The 25,945-nt window shown below is 43.2% G+C and overlaps 1 protein-coding gene across 1 annotated transcript in view; it reads left to right on the top strand.

The window, feature by feature from the left end:
• Window positions 1-25,945, top strand: part of CCDC178 (coiled-coil domain containing 178) — a 1,033,935-nt gene that overhangs the window by 311,505 nt on the left and 696,485 nt on the right. The window contains exon 14 of the mRNA XM_085605687.1: window positions 2,450-2,512. Within this exon, the coding sequence (XP_085461813.1) occupies window positions 2,450-2,512 (63 nt within the window). The remainder of the gene's footprint in view (window positions 1-2,449; window positions 2,513-25,945) is intronic.

Below are 25,945 nucleotides of genomic sequence, written 5' to 3' on the forward strand. Positions count from 1 at the left end.
ATATAATATTGAAAATGATTCAGTTCTGAAATGATGACACTATGAAAGACTTACAAAGAGTCTCTTCGAAGTTACATCAAAGAGAGTAAAGAGTGGCACTGCTGCAGAGTTAAGATTTTTTCTTTCACCCTGAAGATGAGGGCAAAAATGGAGAGCCCAAAAGGGACCCGTCTCAGCACCTGCTTTTTAGAACAACTGGTGTTGAGTGCCGTCAGGACCTGGCCCACTTAAAGCCCTGCATAGGTTTGCTTATGCTCTCACTGCTGCACACCTTTTCAGTTTATAATTATGTTTTGGGTTCCAATCCTCTATGGCTGATGTACCCTGAACTTAGCAGAGGGTCGCCATTAGTCGCTCAATGGGCAGGAGAGGAGAGTTACCAATGGCCCTGTTCCTGTGAGGTAGTGGCGTCACCCGGGGAGAAGGGGGTGATGGGGGTTAAAAGTCCTATTTTGCGTAGCTCTAGTTTTGAAAACTGCGTAAATCAGAAGGCCAGCCTTATAATGGCTGTCATGGATGACTAGACTCCTGTGATTGTATAGCAACCTAATTCATCATTCTAGCTTTTTGTGAGTGTATTCTCTATACAAACCATTATTCAGCAGTGTATTTGTCTCCTTTAGTACAGCCAAATGAAAAAGAAATTACATTCCTATTAACCTTTAACGTTTGAAACATGTACGTCTTTATACAAGTGAACTCGCCCACACTTTGTAACATCAACAACACCTACTTCAATGACATGCCCATGCGAGTCACAGAGGGCTCCCGGAAAATAACCCAATTCGGACCAAAAATGGCAGTGCTGAATGAGCCAACACTTTAACAGATTCTGACTTCACAAGGAAATTTATAACCCGGATATTCACATTCTTTACATGGCTGATAATGACATATGCCACCAGCCTGGCTACATCTTTGCTCTGGTGTTAGCCAAAGCCTTTCTATTTTACTAAAATTATATGTAATATATTTACAGGGGCTTTCAATCAGTCCTCTTCATTCATTGATTTGTTGTGTCATTCAAACTTTCCTCCACCCTCTAAAGCATACAGCAGAGGCAATAGGTCAGCCAATGTCATCCCATTGGCGACCATCACTGCGAGGGACACTATACTGCTATTTCACAAGGAGCGCACCCGGACACAAAGCAGTTTTGTTCAGTATCAGGAACTGCTTTGGCAATATGTGCTTTAAGACACCATAAAACTGTTTAGTTTTTAGCCAGTATATTGGCGAGGGCCTTGCAACTCATCCAACACATTTTATTACAGAAACAATGACAAAACAAGTATTGACAACGGTATAACACTGGCAGAGAGCACGGACCTGTTGATTTTGTCAATGTTTGTTAATATATGTGCTGTACCATTCTTATAAAAAATGCCTTGCACCTTCTTAGCAGATATCCTTGGCAATACTAAATCTATCCATACTAAACGGAGACAGTAGTTTGACACTGCAGTGTTACATGAGGCATGTGACTGACCAGACTGAACAGGACAGAGATCCTGAAGTGCCATCACTCAGGCCAATGTGTATATTTAAAGCGAGCTGGGATTCATTGATAAACCGATCATTAGGGAAGGTACAAATCCAATATGCCTGGTTCAGTCCCAATCCAATGCAATCCAAGAATAAAACATTGAGTTCCCATTAAATTCTCCACAGGTATTTCTCATCCATTAAACAGTAAATTTGGGGAGTGGTCTTGAGGTTTTGTGGCAAACTGTGGGTTTTAGTTTTTGAATTGTAACCTTGCAATCTCATTAAAAGATATGTTCTAAGTATATATAAATATTTCCCTATTAACTCTATATAATTGAGCTTAATGAAAGCAGAAGCCATAGAAAAGGAAATGCAAAAGCTGCTGAGGTTGTACCATGAAGCTGGTGGACCCTGCCTGAATCTAAGGCAGTCTTCACTCATCACCCAAAATACTACAAAAGCTTCCAGTCGCTTTTAGAATTAAATCTAATGTTTGCCGGTTATAGCACTTGATACCTTTAGAAGTTGGCACAAGGTGTACCCCAATCCTAGATCAGGCAATGTGGATATATTCAGTGGACTGCAGATGTGCCATTTCACAGAAGACTACAGAAGCACCACCCCATCCTAAAATGAGCAGACCCTTCTTAGAACCTAACTCAGGACGCCAATCAGACTCTTGCTTCAATGCTTACTTGATGGCCACCTTGCCACTAGCGTGATGGCAGACCCATTGAGGACTGCCATACTACAAATATCTCTCAGGAAGAGGGTAGTGACTGCAATGTGAAGGGTCAGTGCAATGTAAATCAATGATATAAATAGAAATATACATATAGAACTTCTTGTGTAGGCCAGGTTCAGGCTGTACATGTATTCTATGATTAGATTTGCATCTTATTTGCAAAACATTTTTGCTTTCTCTGTTACTCATTATGGAACATTTCTCATTTCATTCCAGAACTTGACAGAGATCCTGAAAAAACAAAGTGCAGATGAAATTAGAGCTACTCATCTGCTAGAGGTAAATATGTTTGCACCACATTGACCTACTTATAGTATTCTTCCTGCAATATCTACAGGTTATTCTGTGTTTAACAGGGGTTTGCTGTACTTTACTCTATCCAAATTCCAGGAAGCTGTTCACCTTTCTAGTGGAACAGAATAAGGGACATATATTTAACAACAGGGACTTATATATACAAAGGTATGTAAGAGTGCATAAAAGTCTGCTGCTGTCGTACTCTTTTATATACTCTGTCATACTTTTGTGAATTGGCCGCAAACCATCTAATATGGGAATAAAATGGGAATCTTGAGGTCATATTCATAACCAGTTAGTGTAACTAGAAACGACTTTGCCTCTATGCACTTTTTACTAATATGGAGTTGAAAGTTTTGGGTATGTAAGAGTTTATATTAAAGTACTCATGTAGTACAGCTTCCCGCACTTTGGAGAAGTATCCTGAGCAACTTCCTGGCATTCATAATACTTCTGAATACTTCTCCCTGAATTGGTTTAGGGAAAACACCTGTGTTGATTCCCAATCTGCCGCACTCATGTTGTCTCTAGTTCTACAGCACACTGAAGGCAACAGGACAGTCTGTAGTGTCCTGGTCACAAACCAGTTCAGATCTAGGGGGGCTGTGAGTGAAATTGATTAAATTATCTACTTATGCTGAGGCAATGAAGTGACCATGCAAAAGTAAACATGAGCATGTTTATACACATATATATTTGAATGGTGACTCATTCTGATTCACTCATGTACGCTGCTAATTTTCTCGACATATTTGTGTTGAACCAATATTCCAAGGCATCACGTATTGTTCAGTTCATTGTAGGCTGTTTGTGAAGAGCCTCAATAAAAATGATCTTAATGTGTGTATATTTATATATAAATATACATATATATCCAAAAGACGGTTTCCTTTCAATCAAGAGCGGCACAGCACTCCGGTGCAGTTGAAATTACAGTTTTTAAATCATCCACACACTAAAGAATAGCATCAACGCATTTCAGTGCCCCAAAGCACCTTGGTCCAGTTTTCACCAATCACCATTTTAAACCTACCGTGATACATGACATTAACACTGAGGAAGGACAAACTCACTGCGATTACCAGCAGTGACATTTTGTAACTGCGAACTTTTTTTAAAATCATTTTCATGTGACAAATTGTTCTTTACTATGCTCAAACACCATAATATGTGTGTTTCAATGTTTTTCAGACTATTAAATATAATTAAATGTCAATGTCACATTCGTTTCATTTTTTGCCATCAGTGATTCAGACCTATGAATTTCACTCAGCATTTGGTCACCATCTTAGAATGTATTGCCTGATGACCACTGTGTATAGCCCAAGTGGGCATTTCATCAATTCAGCTTGACCATTTGCCGATTTTTGATTTCTTTGCACATTCTGCCCCTGTTGGCTCCTATACTCTACAATACATTCTCCATTAATCAAGGAATGGCATAAACAACCATCTTAACAAACACAAATACGTTCAATACATAAGACCTTCCCATGACCGGATTCTATAATTAAATTTAGTTATACCATATATCAAACCAGCAAAGTTGCTGCAACTCTCTAGTCTCTGGACTAAATCAGGAGAAGCAGAGTTGTCACCACACACCTTCCTAGGCTGCAATGCATTCAAGCTTGCCTTCCTGTAAAAAACACATATGCACACAAAACATTAAAATTTAAAGTTACTCTAAGGGTCTCAGGAGCTAGTAACTTGGAATAACAAGCACTGGCATAGCCAATAGGTCTCGCTTTTGGGACCTTATAAGTGTTTAATTATCCAGCACAATATCCTTGGTGCAACAACATCAAGTGTTGCATGGCTAAACACTTATAAGGTCCCAAAGGCAAGATCTATTGGCTATGCCAATGCTTGTTTTGAGTGAGTGGCTCGTGCAGGTATGCCACTGTGAGGTAGAGATGCTGCAAGTGCTATTACAGGAGCCCCTGTGACATTGCTCCTCTTCAAAATGTATCTTGGGTCTGGCAGGGCCGGCTTTAGCACTGTTGGCGCCCTGTGCGAAAATGTTTGTTGGCGCGCCCAATGACCACTGCTGCCACAGATTCCCTTACTACCACCAGTTAACAGTGACCCTCAAATTTCCATAACCAGTCTCTCAGATTCATTTACTTTTATAGCGCCACTCATACCAGTGTGAGGTGTCAGAGCACATTACATCATACACACATTTAACAGAGACAATCACATGTTTAAATAAGTGTGTAGGAAAGGTTATATAGGACAGAGGATTACAAGATGTGGGAGTCACATGTCATCCATACTGCTAGGCAGTAGGGTTTAAGAGTCCTTGGTCTGGATATACACAAATTCTGAATTTAAAACATAACACTAATAGATAGGGGTTCTCTTTAATATTAATAATTAATTTCTACCCAAATGAACCTTTTTTGCAAGATTAGGTTAAGGAAGGACCGGGGTAAAAACATGTAGATCTAATATAAACCTTGCAGTTTGCATGCAGACCTTTTTTTATGTTTAAAAGCTTTATTTGAATAATGACAAAATACAGAAGAGCAGCAATACAATTAAGTATATATATCAAAACTTAATAAAAGAAAAACAAAAATGGCTGGTGAAAAGATAAATGAAAGCTGTTTAAGATTTTTAAGGAAAATAATGGGGGTAGGGGGAAGTAACGGGTAGGGCAGGGAAAGGTAAAGTCTTGTACGTTGATAGGATAAGAAATGCATATTTACCAAGGAATGTGGATATACTCCTAATAACATTAATAAGAATAAAAAGCTAAACGTGTATAAAGCGAAGAACAGAGAATAACTACATTCAAGGAGGTTTACAATTTTCAGAATTTAAACGAGAATTATCTGCTAACACTAGTTTGTCTAAATAGGTAGTAAGAGGCAACCAAAAGAGATCTCTATTAAGTCTTGGTTTGCAGAAGGAGGCGAAAGCAATGTCAAGTCGATGAAAATGACATAGACTATTCCACCAGTGTTGTACAGAGAGTTTTTAAAGAGATTTCCAATTGAGAGAGATATGTTGGAAAGCTAGGTCCAGCATAAGGTCAAAAAGACCATGAGAGAACTAAGGAATAGGATAGACTTCCAGAGAAAAGAAGAGAGATGGAATAAGGGATGGAAATGTTAAACATGCTAGAGATGTAGGTCCAGATTTTGTCCCAAAAGTTAGAAACCGATGCGCAAAAGAAAAGGAGATGTAGAAGAGATGTAGAAGATCAGCATTAGGAGAGTCACAGGTCCAACAGTTGGAATCAGTGGAGTGGGAGAAGCGAGCTATAGAAGTAGGGGTAAGGTAGAGTCTATGGTAAAGGAAAAACATAGATTGAGTGAGAGAAGCAGATCGAGAAATTTTAAGAGCACGGGACCAGAACTTGTCTCAAAAGTTAATGGTCCATTCACACCCCAGGTCCGATTCCCAAGAAAGTTCCAATTTGGATTTAGAGCGTTCTGGATTAGGGGCCGAGAAGTAATTAGAGATGAGAGAGGCTTGGGGTAGAGAGAGAAGAATCTTCAGAAGAGAATTGTTAGGAACAGCGAGAGGAGAAGAGGGAAGTGAATAATAAATATCGAGAATGGCTGACATTAGAATAGTACATTTTGGTAAAAAAGGACTGAGGACAGTGGAATAAAGCTTGGAATTGGGGAAAGGAGAATGGTGATAAACCATCGAAAAGATTTTTAACCCAGATTATACTCTTGAACCTCCAAGCCTTCCAAAAATGGTTCTGTTATTAATAAGAATAAGGGAATTATGCCATATTGGAGATTCTAAAAAAGATTCTCTATAAATGGGATTGGATTGCACCAAAGGTTTCAAAAGGGAACATGTATGTTTAAGCAAAGGAAGAGAGGTAAAAGTAGTTTTGGCAGAAAAAGCCATAACTTCCTTTAGAGAGAAGGGCAATAGTAAGGTTTGTTCAATGGAGAGCCAAAAGGGAGTGAAGGGGGAGGATTCAGAAAGAAGCCATTTGGAAGCTTGACGAAGAGAAAATGACTTATGGTATAAGTGGAAGTCAGGGAAATTCACACCCCCATTAGATTTTGACTTGCGAAGTAAAGATAAGGAGATTCCGGCTTTCTTGTTTTTCCAAACAAATTTAGAAAGGTAAGAGTCTATACGCTTAAAATAATAAATAGGAATATGAATGGGGAGCATAGAGAGAGCATATATCAGAATAGGGGTAATCATCATTTCGATTGAGTCTAACTGGCCCCACCAAGAAAGAAAAAGGGGTTCTAAGAAGAAAAAAGTTTGTCCATTCGAGAGAGGACTGCAGACATATTTAATTTAATAGTGGAGACAATGGAATTGGAGAACCACATACCTAGATATTTGATTTTTGAACTATTCCATGAAAAGCAAGTAGAAGCAAAAGAGTGAGTTAGACAAAATTTAGTAAGGGGAAGTATTTCAGTTTTATCGGAATTGATTTTATAGCCAGAAACGAGGGAGAAGGATGCAAACTCTTGTAATAAAGGAGGAATAGAGATTTCGGGAGCAGAAATGAAAAGAAGAATATCATCCGCTTAGGCAGAAATTTTTAAATGATGATCATCATAAGAGAACCCAGAGATTAAGTCACTGTTACGAATTGATGAAAGGAAGGGTTCAAGAGCAAAAATAAAGAGTAGAGGGGAGAGGGGGCAGCCTTGGCGAACACCGCGTTGGGGAGGAAAGTAGGAGGAGCCACAGCAATTAACTAATACCATTGCTCTGGGAGCAGAGTATAACAAAGAGACAAGTGAAATCAATTTGAGACCAAAACCATGCGTTAAGAAAGAGACGAGAATTATCTGAAGTCAGTCTGCCCTTGAAAAAGCCACATTGATCCTTACCAATTAAATGGGGCATAAGGGGGTCCAAACGTAAAGCAAGTGATTTTGCAAATAGTTTATAATCAACATTGACTAGGGAGATCGGGCGGTAGTTTTTACAATACATGGGGTCTCTACCATCATTATGTATGAGGAAATTTCGGCTTCCTGAAAAGTGCCTTCTGTCTTACCAGCAAGAAAGAAGGAATTAAAAAGATTTAAGAGTTTGGGGAGTAATAAATTAGAAAAATTTAAATAAAATTCAACAGAAAAACCATCCGGGCCAGGAGTTTTCCCTTTTGTTAAGGTATTTAAGGCAGTGGATAATTTGTTAAGGGATATATCAGTTTCAAGGTCAGAGAGATTAAGGTGAGAGTTGGACGGAGTAGGGAGTTTATTAAGATAAGATGGGATAAGAGAACTGGAAGGAGGAGTTTCTGGGGTGTATAGGTCCTTGTAAAAAAGTTTAAACTCATTAAGAATGGCCGTGTCTTTATGAATGAGACAACCTTCGGAAGAGTAGATAGATTCAATCAAAGTTAGATCCTTACGTGTTTTGAGGTAGTTCGCTAAAAGTTTACCTACTTTATTACGACCACCATAGTATCGGGCACTGCTGCGGAGAAGTATTGAAGATGCATTGTCAGTTGAGGATTTATTAAATGCTAATTTAGCACGTATCAGGGCTGGTGGTACAGAATCCATCGAGGAAGTATAGAATTCATGTTCTAAAGCCTTGATATGCGCCAATGTGGCTTTTTGTTGTTGAAGGAAACGTTTCTTTTTCTTTGAGACAAAGTCTATTATAAAGCTTCTCACAGTAGCTTTAAAGGAATCCCACAGCGTATAGGGGGAGGAAGAGGGGTCACTATTGAGTTAAAAAAATTAATTAGTAAAGGTATTAAAAGAGGAAGAAAAAAGAGGGTCAAGGAGAAGAGAATTATTAAAGCACCAACGGGAGGACCTGGGGTGAGGAGGGAGTAAATTAAGGTCAGTCACAATTGGGGCATGGTCAGAGATGACGATAGGTTCAATAGAGGAGGATAACAGATTTTGAGATAAAGATTGAGAAAGAAAAATATAGTCTAGACGGGAAAGGGAATTATGAGGAGGAGAGAAGAAAGAAAAGTCAAGAGTATCAGGGTGGGAAAGTCTCCAAGAGTTTACGAGATGTGTTTGAGAAATAGTATTGAGGAAATGTTTATGAGTTTTGTGAGAAGTGAAGCGAACCTTAGATTGACGGTCAAGAAAGAGGTCAACAACTTGGTTGCAGTCGCTTCCTAATATAAAGAGGTCATCCTTAAACTGAATAAATTTCTGTGTAATCCGGGGCCAAAAGGAACAGGCAGGAAGCGTAGGACCATACATATTTAAAACAGTTGAAGAGATATTGTTAATTAACAACTTAGCTAACAGCCATCTACCTTCTGTGTCCATTTCCTGCGAGATAACCTTACAATTGAATTTCTTGTGGCACAAAATTATAACACTGTTTTTCTTATTGTTTGTAGGTGAGAATAAAACTGAACCCACCCAGCCTCTTTTCAATTTTAATGCCTCAATATCTGTAAGGTGGGTCTCTTGTAAAAGGACCAAATCGGGGTTATAGGAGGGAAGATGGGAAAGTATTCTCTGCCTTTGTATTGGGTTAATAAATCCTTTCACATTCCAGGAGATAACTCTGAATTTAAAACCATTAAAAATACATAGAGAACAAAATATGCAATAATAAAAGAATGGAGTAAAAGAGAAATGGGAAACCATCAAGAAGAAGGAAAATGCACGTCAAATAGGGAAAAAGAGAAAATAAAGACAGAAAGGAAGGAAGGAAGGAAGGAGGGAAAGAAAGAGTAAAAGCAAGAGAAGACAGTACATGTCAAACGACGACTGCAGTATGTACCTTACAGGGAACAAGGAAAGGGATGAGAGGCAGCAAGGGACAACGAAGATAGCACACCCAACAAAGGGCGACACAGCACACCAAAACCTCAGTAATATAACGTAGATACGATCAGGAGCAGTGGAATGGAACATGGAGGGAAGCAGAATGAAATTCAAAAAACCTGTGGGGAAAGATAAAGAGTTGTGTAGATAAAACAAAGCATAACAACTAGGTCTAATAACATAAAGTATACAACAAGTAAATATAATAATAGACAGAAAAAATCTTACAATTAAGATCAGAAGAAGAAGTAGGAACAATGTCTTTCAGACTGAGGGAACAAGAGAAGAATAAGGAGATAACGGACAAAGGGAACAGTCCATCTAACAGGGAATAATATACTATAACAGAACATAAATCAACAAATAGGAACGGGAGTATGAGGAGGAGTGAGATAAACTATCAGTGAACTTGTAAAAAGAAACAATGAATTATGCTAAATAAAATTGGAAGAGCAGTGGAGAGCAAGAAATAGAGATTACATCAGTAACTGCAATGTTATATCGTAACAGAAGAAATACTACAGTCAAGATCCAGGGGAAGGAAGAGCGGTCTCCATTAAAGAAGTAGAATGAGATTGAATAAATCTACGGAGGTCAGCTGGGTCTTCATATGTGGTAGTCTTGTTAAGGAATGTGACTTTGTATAAACATGGATGGAACAAGCCATATCATGCACCCAAGGAGCGAAGGGCCGGGCGAAGATCCAGAAATTACTTCCGTCATTTCGCAGTCGCTGAGGAAACATCCTGGGAAATAAATACTTTGGTGCCATGCCAGGAAAGATTCTGTTTTGATTTCGCGGCATTTAGAACTAACAAAAGTTCAGCAAATTGTAGAAATAAGATAATTACTGCAGATGAGGAAGAAAGACCCAGTCTATGAGCTTGTTGAAGATTCAGTTTAGTTGTAGAAGGGAGGCCCAGAAAGTGTGGCAGGAAAGAGGAAAAGTATGTAACAGGATCATCACCTTCAAGACCTTCAGGAAGACCATAAATACGTAGGTTATAATGATGGTTTCAATTTTCTAAATCTCCAGTCGCCTTTTTTAACTGTGAAATTTCTTTTTCCAACAATGAGATTTTAGTAGATGAATCCTGCACTTCATTAAGTTGATGTTCCATCACGGTACAACGAGATTCCATAGTAGACCATTTAGTGTCCAGTGTTTGTAAACGACAGTTGGTTTCCTCATTAAAGTGTCGGAGAGCACGCAGTTCTTCCCAGACCATGTCCCAGGAAACCGGTGATAAAGATTTTGGGGGGGAGGGAGGGTCCTGTTTAAGTCTCTTGCCAGTGGTCGAAGGCATCAGTACTTTAGTCGCCATGGTAGTATCACTCTCTACAAGGGTGAGACAACCACTGTGTGACGATAATCCAGATAAGCAGGATAATCTGTTATAGGTAGTGACACTGGTCTCAGAGGAAGCAGAAGCATTCAAATTCAACTTTCTGGCGTGATGCAGTAGGCGTTTGCTCCTACCCATGTAGTGTGATAGAGAGAGTGCATAAAAAGTAGAGACACCACACAGAATAAAGGATAAAGCACCTCAGAAGAAGTGACAAAATGGACCCTCCACAGCAAAACATCAGTCATGCGGAAAAAATACCCAAAATATGCAGCAAAGAAAGTAGTCAGGAGCATCGTGTGAGGAATTGAGAGGAATTAAACGGAAGAGAAATGCACAAAATGGCGGACATCAGGCAGTGTAAAGAGGTCACCTGAAAAAAATCATTGTTTCCCACAGAGATGAGCACCGGAAAAGGTATCCACTGGAAGCGCTAACCTTCCGATTCACAATGATGTCAGCATAACGTGAATAAAGTGAGCAGAGCCGCTCTGGTACCGAAACGAAGTCCGGCGCGCTGCGGAGCTCAAACGCTATGCGGCCATCTTAGGTCGCGGTGCGAGCGACTCCCCTGCATGCAGACCTTTGATGACAGTTAATAGCTCATTGTTCTATATTAGTATTTTAATTTATAAACTGCAAGTAACAAAAAGATCTCTCTGACAATAGCAGTAACCCATTGACCTATTAACATTATATGCACTTTGTGATCTGCATGGCACATGTTTTTAGCAGCAAGCATATTAACCCTCTGAGCTACCTTATGAGGAGTCAAACTTCCACTAGACAAAACTCTGTCTCTCTCCAGGAAGAAAATTAATCATTGGAGTAATCTTGACATTTTTATTCATGTCTGCAAATTGCTGGAGGCTAGGAACACATCAGCAGATGGTTTTCATGCCATAATCTATTTTTCAAACAGGGCGCCCCCACCCCAAGTCAACGCCCGGTGCAGTGACACCGTTCGCACTGCCCTAGAGCCAGCCCTGGGGTGTGGTGTAATACTTCTAGCCCCTATTCCCATCTTTTCGCACCCAATGCATCCTTAAATGTCCCATGTACAGCCAGGGTTGACACTCCTATTACCCCTGCCCTCCAGTGACACTTTACCTGTCACGGGTGGTGGTGGTGGTGGTGGAGGTGGTGGACATGGTGGTGGTGGTGGACATGGTGGTGGTGGTGGATGTGGTGGTGGTGGTGGTGGTGGTGGATGTGGTGGTGTTGGACGAGGTGGTGGATGTGGTGGTGGACATGGTGGTGGACATGGTGGTGGTGGATGTTGTGGTGGATGTTGTGGTGGTGGACGTGGTGGTGGACGTGGTGGTGGACATGGTGGTGGGGGACATGGTGGTGGTGGACATGGTGGTGGTGGATGTGGTGGTGGTGGACGTGGTGGTGGTGGTGTATGTGGTGGTGATGGTGGGTGTGGCAATGATGGACGTGGTGGTGGTGGACATGGTTGTGGTGGTGGGTGTGGTGGTGGTGGATGTGGTGATGGTGGACATGGTGGAGGTGAATGTGGGGGTGGACGGGGTGGTGGTGGACATGGTGGTGGTGGTGGATATGGTGGTGGTGGACATGGTGGTGGTGGTGGATGTGGTGGTGGACGTGGGGTCTGGTGTAATACTTCTAGCCCCTATTCCCATCTTCTTGCACCCAATGCATCCTTAAATGTCCCATGTACAGCTGGGGTTGACACTCCTATTACCCCTGCCATCCAGTGACACTTTACCTGTCATGGGTGGTGGTGGTGGTGGACGTGGTGGTGGTGGATGGGGTGGTGGTGGACGTGGTGGTAGACATGGTGGATGTGGTGGTGGATGTGGTGGATGTGGTGGTGGATGTGGTGGTAGTGGACGTGGTGGTGGACGTGGTGGTGGGGGACATGGTGGTGGTGGACATGGTGGTGGTGGTGGATGTTGTGTTGGTGGACGTGGTGGTGGACGTGGTGGTGGTGGTGGGTGTGGCAGTGGTGGACGTGGTGGTGGTGGAGGTGGTGGACGTGGTGGTGGTGGACGTGGTGGTGGTGGATGTGGTGGTGGTGGACGTGGGGGCAGACGTGGGGGTGGTGGTGGACATGGTGGTGGGGGTGGATGTGGTGGTGGTGGACATGGTGGTGGTGGTGGTTGTGGAGGATGTGGTGATGGTGGTGGACATGGTGGTGGTGGACATGGTGGTGGTGGATGTGGTGGTGGTGGACATGGTGGTGTTGGTGGACATGGTGGTGGTGGTGGTGGACATGGTGGTGGTGGACGTGGTGGTGGACGTGGTGGTGGTGGTGGACGTGGTGGTGGACGTGGTGGTGGTGGACGTGGTGGTGGTGGACATGGTGGTGGTGGACATGGTGGTGGTGGACATGGTGGTGGTTGACGTGGTGGTGGTTGATGTCGTGGTGGTGCACGTGGTGGTGGCTGCGGATGTGGTGGACGTGGTGGTGGTGGTGGACGTGGTGGTGGTGGAGGACATGGTGGTGGATGTGGTGGTGGTGCTGGATGTGGTGGACATGGTGGTGGATGTGGTGCTGGACGTGGTGCTGGACGTGGTGGTGGTGGATATGGTGGTGGTGGACGTGGTGGTGGTGGATGTGGTGCATGGATGTGGTGGTGGACGTGGTGATGGTGGATGTGGTGGTGGTGGACGTGGTGGTGGATGTGGTTGTGGACGTGGTGATGGGGGAGATGGTGGTGGTGGTGGACATGGTGGTGGTGGGGGACGTGGTGGAGGTGGAAGTGGTGGTGGTGGTGGGTGGGCCTGGGCAGAGGCTTTTCAGGGGGTGTGCAAAGCAGCACAACTGGCCCCAAAAACGCTGTGTTAAGAAAGGCACCATAACAGCGGCTTTATGTACTTGCTAAATAGAAACAGTATAAACTATGGGGAGAAGAACAAACAAAACCGAAGAATCGTTTAAAATAGTTTGGGGACACACCAAACAACAACATAAATGGTAAAAAAGAAGTATGTTTTTTCTGTGACTAAACGGAACCGGGACTCAGATCAAATTCCGAAGGCATTTCTATCTTTCTAGCAATTTTTTGTCTTCGTGCTCAGGCTTGAACTCCCATTTTAATAAGAATTGACAAAGCCAATAGGTTGGGCTGTTTTTATAAGCGACCCTGCTTCTTCATTGGCGAGTGTATGTGTGTGTGCGTGTGTGTGTGTGTGTCTGTCTCTCTCTCTCCAGTTGAATAGCTGAATGTGAGAAAAGGTCAGCTGTTGGATGCATTAGTGAGTGCATGGATAGATTAATGAACGTGAGATAACTAATGGCTGAGTGAGCCCTTCTATGGATATGAATGGGGGAGTGAAATGGGTGAATGTTTGAATAAAGAAGTGCATGTATGTGATGATAAATGGAAGTGTGAGTGCATGTATAGATGCAGACAGGTTGCATTAACCTTACAGACTGTGGCCTCAGACTGTAGCTGCGATAATGTTATAAAAATGTCAATAATTATCAATATTATGTAAATGTAAACATTACACTAAGGCTGGGCACCATTATATCAAGAATGTTCACAATGTATTAAGAATTAATACAATGCCAGTGCGAGAATTAGGCAAACACAATGCGAGCATTACATCAGAGGTCTGCACTATTATGTTTAAACTACACCGAGAATAAGCAACATTGCGGAAAAGACTGAATTACTGCAGGCGTGGCCACCATTGTGGTAAAATTCCCCTATTATCTCAGGAATGCGAGTGAGAGTGGGGGAGCAGGAGGTGAGCCCGGGAGTGGTGCGCGCGCAGTCTGCTCTTTTTTGAAGCACACACTCGTGCTTGTGGCTTGCCCCTGCGTGCTCCCACAAGGTGTATGCTGCCACAAGCACGAGTATGTGCTTCGAAAAACAGCAGAACGATGGCTAAAGGTCCTCCTATGCAGCGCATGTGCGCTGCATAGCCAAGACCTAAAAACGGGTGTTACAAATGCACATAGAGCTCTTCATCAACATTCAACCCTAGTGGCTCTTGGCAATCTAGTTCTAGAATGTATCTTGATTCGAGTCTCCTGAGCTCTTACTCTCTGTCGCCCCTCTCAGTCTCTTCGGCACACAGTCAATCACACTGTATGAGAGTAACTTGTGATCACCTCCATGCACTTTCCGAAATTGCCATGCTAAAGGGTAAGTGTTGTCTGCATTCTTTATTGCTTGTAAGTATTGGAGAATACCTGTAGGATCATATTTCTTACGTACCACTTGGGACACAGACAGGACAATGCATACACAGCGTAATCAGTTTTACAAGTCAAACTCTTTCTCACTCTTATTTTCTTCTGAAAGGGTGTATCAAGTTCAATCATGTTCTTACCATTGGAACAGCCATTGCATTTAGAGGATAGTTTGAAACATGGGTTAGGTTTTAACCAGGTGCGAGGAGTTGTGGATACTTCCCTCTTTACCAGAAGGTCCCTCATTAACTTTGCCTTCCTGAATGCAATATGGGGTCTTTTAGTGACACTATTACCAGTGATCGGATCATTGTTTCAACTATATAAAAATATATATATATATAGCATCCTTTTCCAAAATTATAACGATCACCACGAGATAGTTAACACCACCAGGTCTTTAATTTTCAGTAACGCGTTTCGCCTGTCACTGCTGTGACAGGAGAAACGCGTTACTGAGAATTAAAGACCTGGTAGCGTTAACTATCTCGTGGTGATCGTTATAATTTTGGAAAAGGATACTATTGTGAACCCGGCGCGCTCCGCCGAGAACGACGATCCGCCTGATATATATATATCACTGAAAAAACCATAGGTTTTAGACCTGATATAGTTAGGAATTAGCATTTACAAAAACCTTAGAAATTCACTGAAAAAACAATAGGTTTTAGGGGTGTTATAGTTAGCTGGACATTTCACTCGAACAAAACCATTTAAATTCCTCCGATATAATTAGTTGTACTAACTACATCTCGCGTGCCCGCAATCCACGGCTGATGATGTCACATATTACTTCATTCATGACATGGTCAGTGACAAAGAAGCAGCACTGGGGTCTCTCCTGATAACAGGTGAGTAATTCGGAATTCGTAGTTCAGTTGATTTTAGAGGAATATTTGTAAATTCCAAAACTCCACACTTAGAAGAATTTCCAAGTGAAAGCAGTCAATGTTAGCCTATGGAAGGAAATTCAAGTAACTGGTAAGTACGGTTAAAATTACTTTTCAGGATCAGTACTGGGCTCAAAGTTGCAGCACTGAGGTCACTCCTGATAACAGGTGAGTAAATCGGAATTCGTAGTTCGGATGATTTTAGATGAATATTTTTACGTTTCAAAAATCGACACAGAAACTTTTTCCGCAAAAAGCAGGCAATGATATCCTATGGAAGGAAATTCAAGTTACTGGTAAGTACGGTTAGAATTTCTTTTCAGGATCAGTACTGGGCTCAAAGACGCAGCACTGAGGTCTCTTGTGATAACAGGTGAGTAAATCAGAATTCGTAGTTCGGCTGATTTTAGAGGAATATTTGCACAATGGTAAAGGAAGGGGGCGGGGCCTGAGGTGACATGTGTGCAAACACGCCCTGTAGTGCGTTTTAAGTTGGGGAATTAATTCCTCTTCAATCCTGAGGTCCCATGGGGGCCAACTAGTCCACCAGGTACCTCCAGTATCCCCCAGGGCCTCACCCCCAGAATTTTTTTTTTTTAACAAATTACGGGAAGGGGGCCGCGTGGCCCCCCTCCCGTGGCCAATCCCCCGGGGCATGGCCAACTTTTAAAATATTTTTATAGAGAGGGGCTGCATAGCCCCCCTCCTCTGGCCACTTAAGGCCCCGGGGACCCCATCCCCCGGGGCCGGCCTTTGATATTTTTTTTGTGCTTAATGGGGAGGGAGGCCTTGTGGCCCCCCTCCCGGGCCACTTGTGGCCCCGGGAAACCCCATCTCCCGGGGCATGGCTGTTGTTGGGGACCATGGGGGGTCCCCAATCCCCCCACAGTCCCAGCGGACTCCCCGCCTCCTGCGGGAGCCGGCATTGCTTTTCCACATGGGGAGCAGCTAACATGCTGCTCCCCATATGGAAAAGCAATCTGCTTTGCTTGATTGAAGTGAGAGCAGGTTTCCCTGCTCTCGCTTCAATGAAGCAAAGCAGTTTGCAATGGCAGCGTGGGAGCCGCGAGTTTCCCGCCCTGTCATTGCAAACAACAGTGTCCTGGGGGTGGGCACCCCGGGACACTGCAGGAGCCGGCCTTGGATGTTGGTGGTCCCCGGGGCCTGTACAAGGCTCCAGGAGGGGGGCCGCGCGGCCCCCCTCCCACATCTGTTAGAAGCCCCAGGGGTGGCGGTCCCTGGGGTTAGGGGGCCTCAGAGCCCCCCCACACCCAATTTTTGGTAGCCCCGGGGGTTGGTGGTCCCCGGGGTTGGGGGGCCTGAGAGCCCCCCACCCAATTTGTAATAAGCCCCGGGGGTGGCGGTCCCCGGGGATGGCGGGGGCCTCAATATAGGAGTTGTCATGTGATCAAGGGCGGGATCGCCCGAAACGCGTAATGGCGGACAACGGCTAAAATAAATTAATCACCGAATCACTGGGTTTGTGCTCGTTTGTTTTTTAAGAAGAAAAGTGAAGGCGAGTTGCTGCAGATATATATATATATATACATATGTATATATATATATATATATATTATTACCTACTGGCAGTCGCCAGTAGGTAGTTATAGTTAGGACCCTGTTTCCATAGGAAAACCGCAACATTCTATTTTGAATAACTTTGGCGCCGGTCGACGAATCCTCGCGAAATTTGCAAAATAGGTGGGGCGCTCCGCTCCGCTCCTACCCTGAAAGTCTCGGGGGGATTCGTCAAGCGGGGGCTGAGATAAAAGGGGGGTCCCAAAACGCGTTTTTCCCATGCATTTTTCCATAGGACCTTTAGACACAGCTACAGCCCGAACGGCTGAACAGAGTTACTTGAAATTTGGCAGAGAGGTAGTCCTCAGGTCAAGGAAGTGCCTTTTGTAGGTTTGGTGTAAATCTGTTCAGTAGATTCTGAGAAAATAGCCTTTAAATCAATATATATATCTGAGCCAGCTTACGGTGCGCTTACGGTGCGCTTACCGTACGCGTACGGTGACGTGCGCGAGCGCGATTCTGATTGGCTGTTAGATCTTAGTAAACATTCGAATCGTCCGAAACCAGGAAGCGGCGGCCGCCATTTTCTCTCTCGCACTCTTAAGCGGAGAGGAAAAACAAAGGCAAAAAACATGTAAAGGGACTGTTTAGACAGCTCCTTACCACCTAGCCTTGACTAATGGGTCCCCACAATTACCCCAAGGTCAAAAATTCATTTTATTTTTTTTACGAAAAATCGCCGATTACGCTAACCGTACGCGTACGGTAAAATAAAAAAAAAATTTAAAAAAAGTATCCACACTCTCCCCACCCCGTGTACAAATGGTGCCCGCAGGAGACCATTTGTGCATGGCATATTGTTCGATGCACAAATTGTAAAACCTTACATTTCACAGCGAAGCGCAAAATATGTCCTGCATGTGCGCACGGTGGGCGAAGCGCATCGCGCTTACATGGCACATCCACGGCACTAACTGCGCAAAGATGGTGCGCGGTGCGTGAAGCGCACCGCGTGCTGACTGTGCGCGCACGGTGCGCGAAGCGCACCGTGCGCGCACGGAACGAACTGCGTTAAGTGTGCGCCACCCCGTGTGCAAATGGTGCCCGAAGGGCACCATTTGTGCATGGCATCTTATTGTTGTAGAAAATGTAAAAGCTTACCTTTCACAGCGAAGCGCATAATATGTCCTCCATGTGCGCACGGTGCAGGCAACTATAACTCACGCGACCGCAATCCTCTGCTGATGACATATGTGTCTTTATGAAAAAAAAATATTTGTAATATATGTATAGCTAAAATTTAATGGAAGAAGACATGGGCAAATAAGTGTCTAAATACAGTATTAGCATCAGCAGAGGATTGCGGTCGCGTGAGTTATAGTTGCCTGCACTAACTATAACGGGGGAAATTCATTGGTTTTTTATCAGTAAAATGTCCAGCTAACTATAACATGTGTGAAACCTATGGTTTTTTCAGTGAATATATATATATATATACATCTATATATATATATATATGCAAAAAAGAAGCGGAGAACTCTGGGTAGTTCTCAAGTTTAGGTGGAAAGCAGCTCCTGTACAGAGCACTCTCAACACCAGCGACACTCTAGATCTGCTCACCTCAAATGTCTACTTTTCTATCAAAGTCTTTAAGCATAGGATTAGAGGTGAGCAGATCTAGAGTGTCGCTGGTGTTGAGAGTACTCTGTACAGGAGCTGCTTTCCACCTAAACTTGAGATCTACCCTGAGTTCTTTGCTTCTTTTTTTGCATAATTTATTCGTCACTCTATGCCTGAAAGGGTATTTTTATATATATAGAAGATTGTTTTCAAAATTTACTGACGGCTTTCCAGCCGTGAGGAGGCACCACCCCTGATACTGTGGGGCCATGGACATGGAACTGTCACAAGTCCGTTTGGGTTGCAGACCGGCATGAAATACCGGAATCTTTCGTTTGGAGGCCGACTAGAGAACATCATTAACTTTTAAATTTCTGCATGTCGCTGCGCAGAGCCTACGAAGGTAATAATGATTAAAAGAGGCATCCTACTTAGGATATTGTACTACACATCCCAGAATGCACAGACCTACTGCAAGGCATTCTGGGACATCCGCCCTCTTCCATACTGCACAGCTGTACATGATGCCTGTGAACAAGAAGTATACAACTTCGAAACGCGTAAGGCTTGAAAATAAAGCTCTGAACGTTTGAATTCTGACTGCCTTCACTGGGTTTGCTTCTGAGTGCTCCTCGAACCGGGGGAGATTGTTTTCAAAATTTACTGACGGCTTTCCAGCCGTGAGGAGGCACCACCCCTGATACTGTGGGGCCATGGACATGGAACTGTCACAAGTCCGTTTGGCTTGCAGACCGGCATGAAATATCGGAATCTTTCGTTTGGAGGCCGACTAGAGAACATCATTAACTTTTAAATTTCTGCATGTCGCTGCGCAGAGCCTACGAAGGTAACAATGATTAAAAGAGGCATCCTACTTAGGATATTGTACTACACATCCCAGAATGCACAGACCTACTGCAAGGCATTCTGGGGCATCCGCCCTCTTCCATACTGCACAGCTGTACATGATGCCTGTGAACAAGAAGTATAAAACTTCGAAACGCGTAAGGCTTGAAAATAAAGCTCTGAACGTTTGAATTCTGACTGCCTTCACTGGGTTTGCTTCTGAGTGCTCCTCGAACCGGGGGAGATTGTTTTCAAAATTTACTGACGGCTTTCCAGCCGTGAGGAGGCACCACCCCTGATACTGTGGGGCCATGGACATGGAACTGTCACAAGTCCGTTTGGGTTGCAGACCGGCATGAAATACCGGAATCTTTCGTTTGGAGGCCGACTAGAGAACATCATTAACTTTTAAATTTCTGCATGTCGCTGCGCAGAGCCTACGAAGGTAATAATGATTAAAAGAGGCATCCTACTTAGGATATTGTACTACACATCCCAGAATGCACAGACCTACTGCAAGGCATTCTGGGACATCCGCCCTCTTCCATACTGCACAGCTGTACATGATGCCTGTGAACAAGAAGTATAAAACTTCGAAACGCGTAAGGCTTGAAAATAAAGCTCTGAACGTTTGAATTCTGACTGCCTTCACTGGGTTTGCTTCTGAGTGCTCCTCGAACCGGGGGAGATTGTTTTCAAAATTTACTGACGGCTTTCCAGCCGTGAGGAGGCACCACCCCTGATACTGTGGGGCCATGGACATGGAACTGTCACAAGTCCGTTTGGCTTGCAGACCGGCATGAAATATCGGAATCTTTCGTTTGGAGGCCGACTAGAGAACATCATTAACTTTTAAATTTCTGCATGTCGCTGCGCAGAGCCTACGAAGGTAACAATGATTAAAAGAGGCATCCTACTTAGGATATTGTACTACACATCCCAGAATGCACAGACCTACTGCAAGGCATTCTGGGGCATCCGCCCTCTTCCATACTGCACAGCTGTACATGATGCCTGTGAACAAGAAGTATAAAACTTCGAAACGCGTAAGGCTTGAAAATAAAGCTCTGAACGTTTGAATTCTGACTGCCTTCACTGGGTTTGCTTCTGAGTGCTCCTCGAACCGGGGGAGATTGTTTTCAAAATTTACTGACGGCTTTCCAGCCGTGAGGAGGCACCACCCCTGATACTGTGGGGCCATGGACATGGAACTGTCACAAGTCCGTTTGGGTTGCAGACCGGCATGAAATACCGGAATCTTTCGTTTGGAGGCCGACTAGAGAACATCATTAACTTTTAAATTTCTGCATGTCGCTGCGCAGAGCCTACGAAGGTAATAATGATTAAAAGAGGCATCCTACTTAGGATATTGTACTACACATCCCAGAATGCACAGACCTACTGCAAGGCATTCTGGGACATCCGCCCTCTTCCATACTGCACAGCTGTACATGATGCCTGTGAACAAGAAGTATAAAACTTCGAAACGCGTAAGGCTTGAAAATAAAGCTCTGAACGTTTGAATTCTGACTGCCTCCACTGGGTTTGCTTCTGAGTGCTCCTCGAACCGGGGGAGATTGTTTTCAAAATTTACTGACGGCTTTCCAGCCGTGAGGAGGCACCACCCCTGATACTGTGGGGCCATGGACATGGAACTGTCACAAGTCCGTTTGGCTTGCAGACCGGCATGAAATACCGGAATCTTTCGTTGGGAGGCCGACTAGAGAACATCATTAACTTTTAAATTTCTGCATGTCGCTGCGCAGAGCCTACGAAGGTAATAATGATTAAAAGAGGCATCCTACTTAGGATATTGTACTACACATCCCAGAATGCACAGACCTACTGCAAGGCATTCTGGGACATCCACCCTCTTCCATACTGCACAGCTGTACATGATGCCTGTGAACAAGAAGTATAAAACTTCGAAACGCGTAAGGCTTGAAAATAAAGCTCTGAACGTTTGAATTCTGACTGCCTTCACTGGGTTTGCTTCTGAGTGCTCCTCGAACCGGGGGAGATTGTTTTCAAAATTTACTGACGGCTTTCCAGCCGTGAGGAGGCACCACCCCTGATATTGTTGGGCCATGGACATGGAACTGTCACAAGTCCGTTTGGGTTGCAGACCGGCATGAAATACCGGAATCTTTCGTTTGGAGGCCGACTAGAGAACATCATTAACTTTTAAATTTCTGCATGTCGCTGCGCAGAGCCTACGAAGGTAATAATGATTAAAAGAGGCATCCTACTTAGGATATTGTACTACACATCCCAGAATGCACAGACCTACTGCAAGGCATTCTGGGACATCCGCCCTCTTCCATACTGCACAGCTGTACATGATGCCTGTGAACAAGAAGTATAAAACTTCGAAACGCGTAAGGCTTGAAAATAAAGCTCTGAACGTTTGAATTCTGACTGCCTTCACTGGGTTTGCTTCTGAGTGCTCCTCGAACCGGGGGAGATTGTTTTCAAAATTTACTGACGGCTTTCCAGCCGTGAGGAGGCACCACCCCTGATACTGTGGGGCCATGGACATGGAACTGTCACAAGTCCGTTTGGCTTGCAGACCGGCATGAAATACCGGAATCTTTCGTTTGGAGGCCGACTAGAGAACATCATTAACTTTTAAATTTCTGCATGTCGCTGCGCAGAGCCTACGAAGGTAATAATGATTAAAAGAGGCATCCTACTTAGGATATTGTACTACACATCCCAGAATGCACAGACCTACTGCAAGGCATTCTGGGACATCCGCCCTCTTCCATACTGCACAGCTGTACATGATGCCTGTGAACAAGAAGTATAAAACTTCGAAACGCGTAAGGCTTGAAAATAAAGCTCTGAACGTTTGAATTCTGACTGCCTTCACTGGGTTTGCTTCTGAGTGCTCCTCGAACCGGGGGAGATTGTTTTCAAAATTTACTGACGGCTTTCCAGCCGTGAGGAGGCACCACCCCTGATACTGTGGGGCCATGGACATGGAACTGTCACAAGTCCGTTTGGGTTGCAGACCGGCATGAAATACCGGAATCTTTCGTTTGGAGGCCGACTAGAGAACATCATTAACTTTTAAATTTCTGCATGTCGCTGCGCAACGCGTAAGGCTTGAAAATAAAGCTCTGAACGTTTGAATTCTGACTGCCTTCACTGGGTTTGCTTCTGAGTGCTCCTCGAACCGGGGGAGATTGTTTTCAAAATTTACTGACGGCTTTCCAGCCGTGAGGAGGCACCACCCCTGATACTGTGGGGCCATGGACATGGAACTGTCACAAGTCCGTTTGGGTTGCAGACCGGCATGAAATACCGGAATCTTTCGTTTGGAGGCCGACTAGAGAACATCATTAACTTTTAAATTTCTGCATGTCGCTGCGCAGAGCCTACGAAGGTAATAATGATTAAAAGAGGCATCCTACTTAGGATATTGTACTACACATCCCAGAATGCACAGACCTACTGCAAGGCATTCTGGGACATCCGCCCTCTTCCATACTGCACAGCTGTACATGATGCCTGTGAACAAGAAGTATAAAACTTCGAAACGCGTAAGGCTTGAAAATAAAGCTCTGAACGTTTGAATTCTGACTGCCTTCACTGGGTTTGCTTCTGAGTGCTCATCGAACCGGGGGAGATTGTTTTCAAAATATATATATGTATATATATATATATATTATCTACTGGTGGTCGCCAGTAGATAGTTATAGTTAGGACCGAGTTCCCATAGGAAATCTGAAAATTCTATTTTGAATAACTTTGGCGCCGATTGACTTATCTTCGGGAAATTTTCAAAACTAATGGGGTGCTCTGCTCAGCTCCTACCCTGAAAGTCTCGGGGTGATTCGTCAAGCGGGGGCTGAGAAAAAAGGGGGGTCCCAAAACGCATTTTCCCCATGCATTTTCCCATAGGACCTTTAGTCGAAGGTACAGCCCGAACGGCTGAACAGAATTACTTGAAATTTGGCAAAGAGGTAGTCCTCAGGTCAGGCATGTGCCTTTTGCATATATGGTGTCAATCTGTTCAGTAGTTCCTGAGAAAATTGCAGTTAAAAGTACATAAATATCTATATGCGCGCACCATGCGCGCACGGTGCTCGCACGGGGCGCGCACCAAATGTCCGCGAGCGTAATTCTGATTGGTGGTTAGATGTCAGTCAACATTCCAATCGGTCGAAATCAGGAAGTGTCGGACGCCATTTTGTGTTTGACAGTGAAAAAGAAAGGTGGAGAACGTGAAAATGGGGCAGCCGCCATTTGGAGTTTTAGAGGCAGAAGAGAGCTAAAAACACAAGTGGAGAACGTGAAAAGGGGGCAGGGTAGAGAGTCCCTGACCCCCTAGCCTTTGTCAGGGGGTCCCTGAAAGACCCCTAAGGTCGCCCAAAAAAATTAAAAAAATTATAAATATTGCGCGGAGCGCGCACGGTGCGTGCACAGTGCGCGCACGGTGCGTGCACGGTGCGCGCACCGTGAAAAACCCTTAAAAAAAAAAAACATTTTAAACTGTTTATAAGTTTATAGAAGATATTAACTATGCTGTTCAACTTTATCCAAATAAAAAAAAAAAGAGCTGAGCCATTCCATATTACAGGATACAGTCAATCTATAACTATATACATAGGTAGTTCATTGTAAAATAAATATATAAAAAATATAATAATACATACATAAATTAGCATTTAAAAAACCTTACAAATCACTAAAAAAAACCATAGGTTTCACACACGTTATAGTTAGAAATTAGCATTTAAAAAACCTTGCAAATTCACTTAAAAAACCATAGGTTTCACACACGTTATAGTTAGGAATTAGCATTTAGAAAACCTTGCAAATTCACTGAAAGAACCATAGGTTTCACACACGTTATAGTTAGGAATTAGCATTTAAAAAACCTTGCAAATTCACTGAAAAACCATAGGTTTCACACACGTTATAGTTAGGAATTAGCATTTAAAAAACCTTGCAAATTCACTGAAAAAACCATAGGTTTCACACATGTTATAGTTAGCTGGACATTTCACTCGTACAAAACCATTGAAATTCCCCCGTTATAGTTAGTTCAGCTAACTATAACTCGCGCGACCGCAATCCACTGCTGATGACGTCACATATTACATCACTCAAGACATGGTCAGTGACATCACTCATGACATCACTGATGACATCTCAAATGACATCACTGATGACATCTTTGATGACATCATCCAGTGAATATGTGTCTTTCTGAAAAATAAATATTTTTTATATATGTATATCTAAAGGTTAATGGAAGAATAAATGGGTAAATAAGTGTCTAAATGGATGGTTTTTTTTGTAAAATTAATTGTATAACTGACTTATTAACAGTATCTTAGTGAATACAAGTATTAGTGAGTAATGTTTAAATATTTAAATATCTGTGTCAGTGTCTCACTTTGTGTATAAGTGGCTGCATGGGTTGGTGAGTAGCTACATGAGTGTTTATATGGGTTATTAGTTCGTTTTTAGAGTATCAGTATGAGTGTCTGTATGGTTCAGTGGGGGATGTTACTTAGCGTATAGATGCATGAATGAGTGACTCACTGTTTGTTTGTGTTTTGAAGACAGTATGTGAGCAGGACAGTATGGGTGGATGAGTGTGTGTATGGGTGAGTAAGAGAGTGAATGACCGTCTCAATAGTGTCTTTATGAGTAAGTCCATATGTTTTAAACTAGTATATGTGAATATGATGTATATAAGTGAGGATATATGAGAGTGAGAGATTGGAAGAGTTCCTGTATAAATAAGTATGTGTTTCTATAAGTGATTGTTTAAGAGAGTAAGTATGTGTACGTTTCTGTAGAAGTAAGTGTAGTGGTGTGTGTATAGCTGTATATGCAAGTAAATGGATGTTTATTTGCATGTGTGAGTATGTGTGTGAGTAACTCTATGTATGAGTGTAGGTGTAAAACAGGATGTATAGGTGTATGAGTACATATGATGACTGAGTACATGTATGAGCGACTATATAGAAGTGTTGATGAATGAGTGGATGCGTATGTAGATTTTGGAATTACTGAATAGGTTGTTCTAACTGGTATTGGTATCTCTATAGTTTTCAAAACTTTAGTTTGTATTTTTCAATGTGTGTATCAAAGTTTATATTAGGATAAGAGGAGGTCTGCCACTCTTACACAAGGATGATGTCATCAGTGATGTCATTTGAGATGTCATGAGTGATGTCATGAGTGATGTCACTGACCATGTCATGAGTGATGTAATATGTGACATCATCAGCAGTGGATTGCGGTCGCGC

This window comes from Triturus cristatus, chromosome 5_1 (genome assembly GCF_964204655.1).
Source record: "Triturus cristatus chromosome 5_1, aTriCri1.1, whole genome shotgun sequence".
Taxonomy (NCBI): Eukaryota; Metazoa; Chordata; class Amphibia; order Caudata; family Salamandridae; genus Triturus; species Triturus cristatus.